This window comes from Orycteropus afer, unplaced genomic scaffold (assembly GCF_000298275.1).
Source record: "Orycteropus afer afer isolate SDZICR_OR568_19922 unplaced genomic scaffold, OryAfe1.0 scaffold00732, whole genome shotgun sequence".
Taxonomy (NCBI): Eukaryota; Metazoa; Chordata; class Mammalia; order Tubulidentata; family Orycteropodidae; genus Orycteropus; species Orycteropus afer.
In genome coordinates this window covers 310,743-312,285 of record NW_006922319.1, presented here as the reverse complement: position 1 = coordinate 312,285, position 1,543 = coordinate 310,743, and the positions used below count along the sequence as shown (strand labels likewise).

At 39.1% G+C, this 1,543-nt stretch overlaps 1 protein-coding gene across 1 annotated transcript in view; it reads right to left on the bottom strand.

Moving 5' to 3' along the window:
• DNAH3 (dynein axonemal heavy chain 3) overlaps positions 1–1,543 on the bottom strand; it is a 308,795-nt gene that overhangs the window by 240,065 nt on the left and 67,187 nt on the right. The window contains exon 11 of the mRNA XM_042783203.1: positions 952–1,131. Coding sequence (XP_042639137.1) covers positions 952–1,131 — 180 coding nt within the window. The remainder of the gene's footprint in view (positions 1–951; positions 1,132–1,543) is intronic.

Genomic DNA, 1,543 nt, shown 5'->3' with positions numbered 1-1,543 from the left:
CCCCTCCTTGGGTTTCCGAGGCAGTATCACTACGGAAGTAGGATTGCCCAACCTTCCTTCCGAGGAGTGGCTGGTGGGTTTGAACTGCTGACCTTCTGTTTGGCAGCCAAATGCCTAATCCACTATGCCACCGGAGTTCCTTCAGAAGCCTAGTGGTTTCAAAAATAAAACAAAGCAAATGGAACTATAAGAATGAAATTTGATAGTTTTATGAAAAATCTTGGCAAGTCCTACCACTTGATCCATCATGAAAAACCCAAGCTGTATATGGCTTGAGACACGTCAGTCCTTCTGACACTGGCACATGGAGGGAACTATACTCTCTCACAAAGTCTTTTTCTGTTTATTCTGTTTTTTAAAATAGTATTTTATTTCGTTGTTGTTATTGAGAATATATACAGCAAAACATACACCAATTCAACCATTTCTGCATGGTTCTACAATTCAGTGACATTGACTACATTCTTCAAATTGTGCAACCATTCTCACCATCCTTTTCTGAGTTGTTCCCCCATGAAATCACTGCCCGCTAATGTTCCTATCTAATCTTTCCAGTCACTGTTGTCAGTTTGATCCCATGTAGATAGTTCTTAAAGGAGCAGAATGCTCAAGGCAGACCTTTTTACTAGATGAGCTAAACTACTGTTTGGTTTTAAGACTTCAGGGATATTTTTGGTTTAAGGTTTAAAGATGATCTCAGGGCAACAGTTTCAGTCTTACAAAATAACTCTTAATGTGTTTGTTAGAAGCACAATCCAGGGCTGCGTGGACATTTCTTTACGGCTCAGATACTCTTTCTGGGGCCAGGGGTGTACTCAGGATATAATCCCCAAAGTGAAACTTCCCTATGGTGAATATCACTCTAGACTGCCTTTACCAACAGGCACTTCAAATATATATTTATTTAATAAGTGAACAAAACACAAATACATGAATAAGTAAATACTGTACCTTGGGAATATTCTCAGAGTTAGTAATAATTTCCAAGAAAGAGTTCTGTATTAATTTCCAGCAGTCATCAAAAGATGGATTAAAGACAATAATGGGCTCATTTACTTCAAGTTTGATCATGAGTAGTTGAGGTATAAAGAATTCCATCTCGCGGTAGGGTTCCTCAAAGTCATTCCCATCCTTCAGGAGACATAAGGTACGGCAACCATCATAGAATGGGGCATTTGGACATTAAGGGAGTGATTCTTAGTACGTACTACTATACGCGAGCACCAGCAAAGGAAGTGCAGGGAAACTGGGTGAAGTTAGCTTGAATTTCAACTTCACGTAAGCAGCTTCATGGAGGAAGTTATGAACTTGATCAACATAACCTCATGTTGTTAGAGCTCTCAACACCCCTCAGAAGACCCATCCCTTCCAAAGACTAAAAGTAAAAACCTGCAATGGATACATGTCACATTTCCTTAAATCAAGTCAGAGAGTCTAATTAATTTTTTTCAGTCTCTTCCTTGTAACAGGAGGATGAAAAAGTGACCCTCACACATATTACAAGAGATGTGCATTTCATTTTATGCAATTTTCCTAACACCTT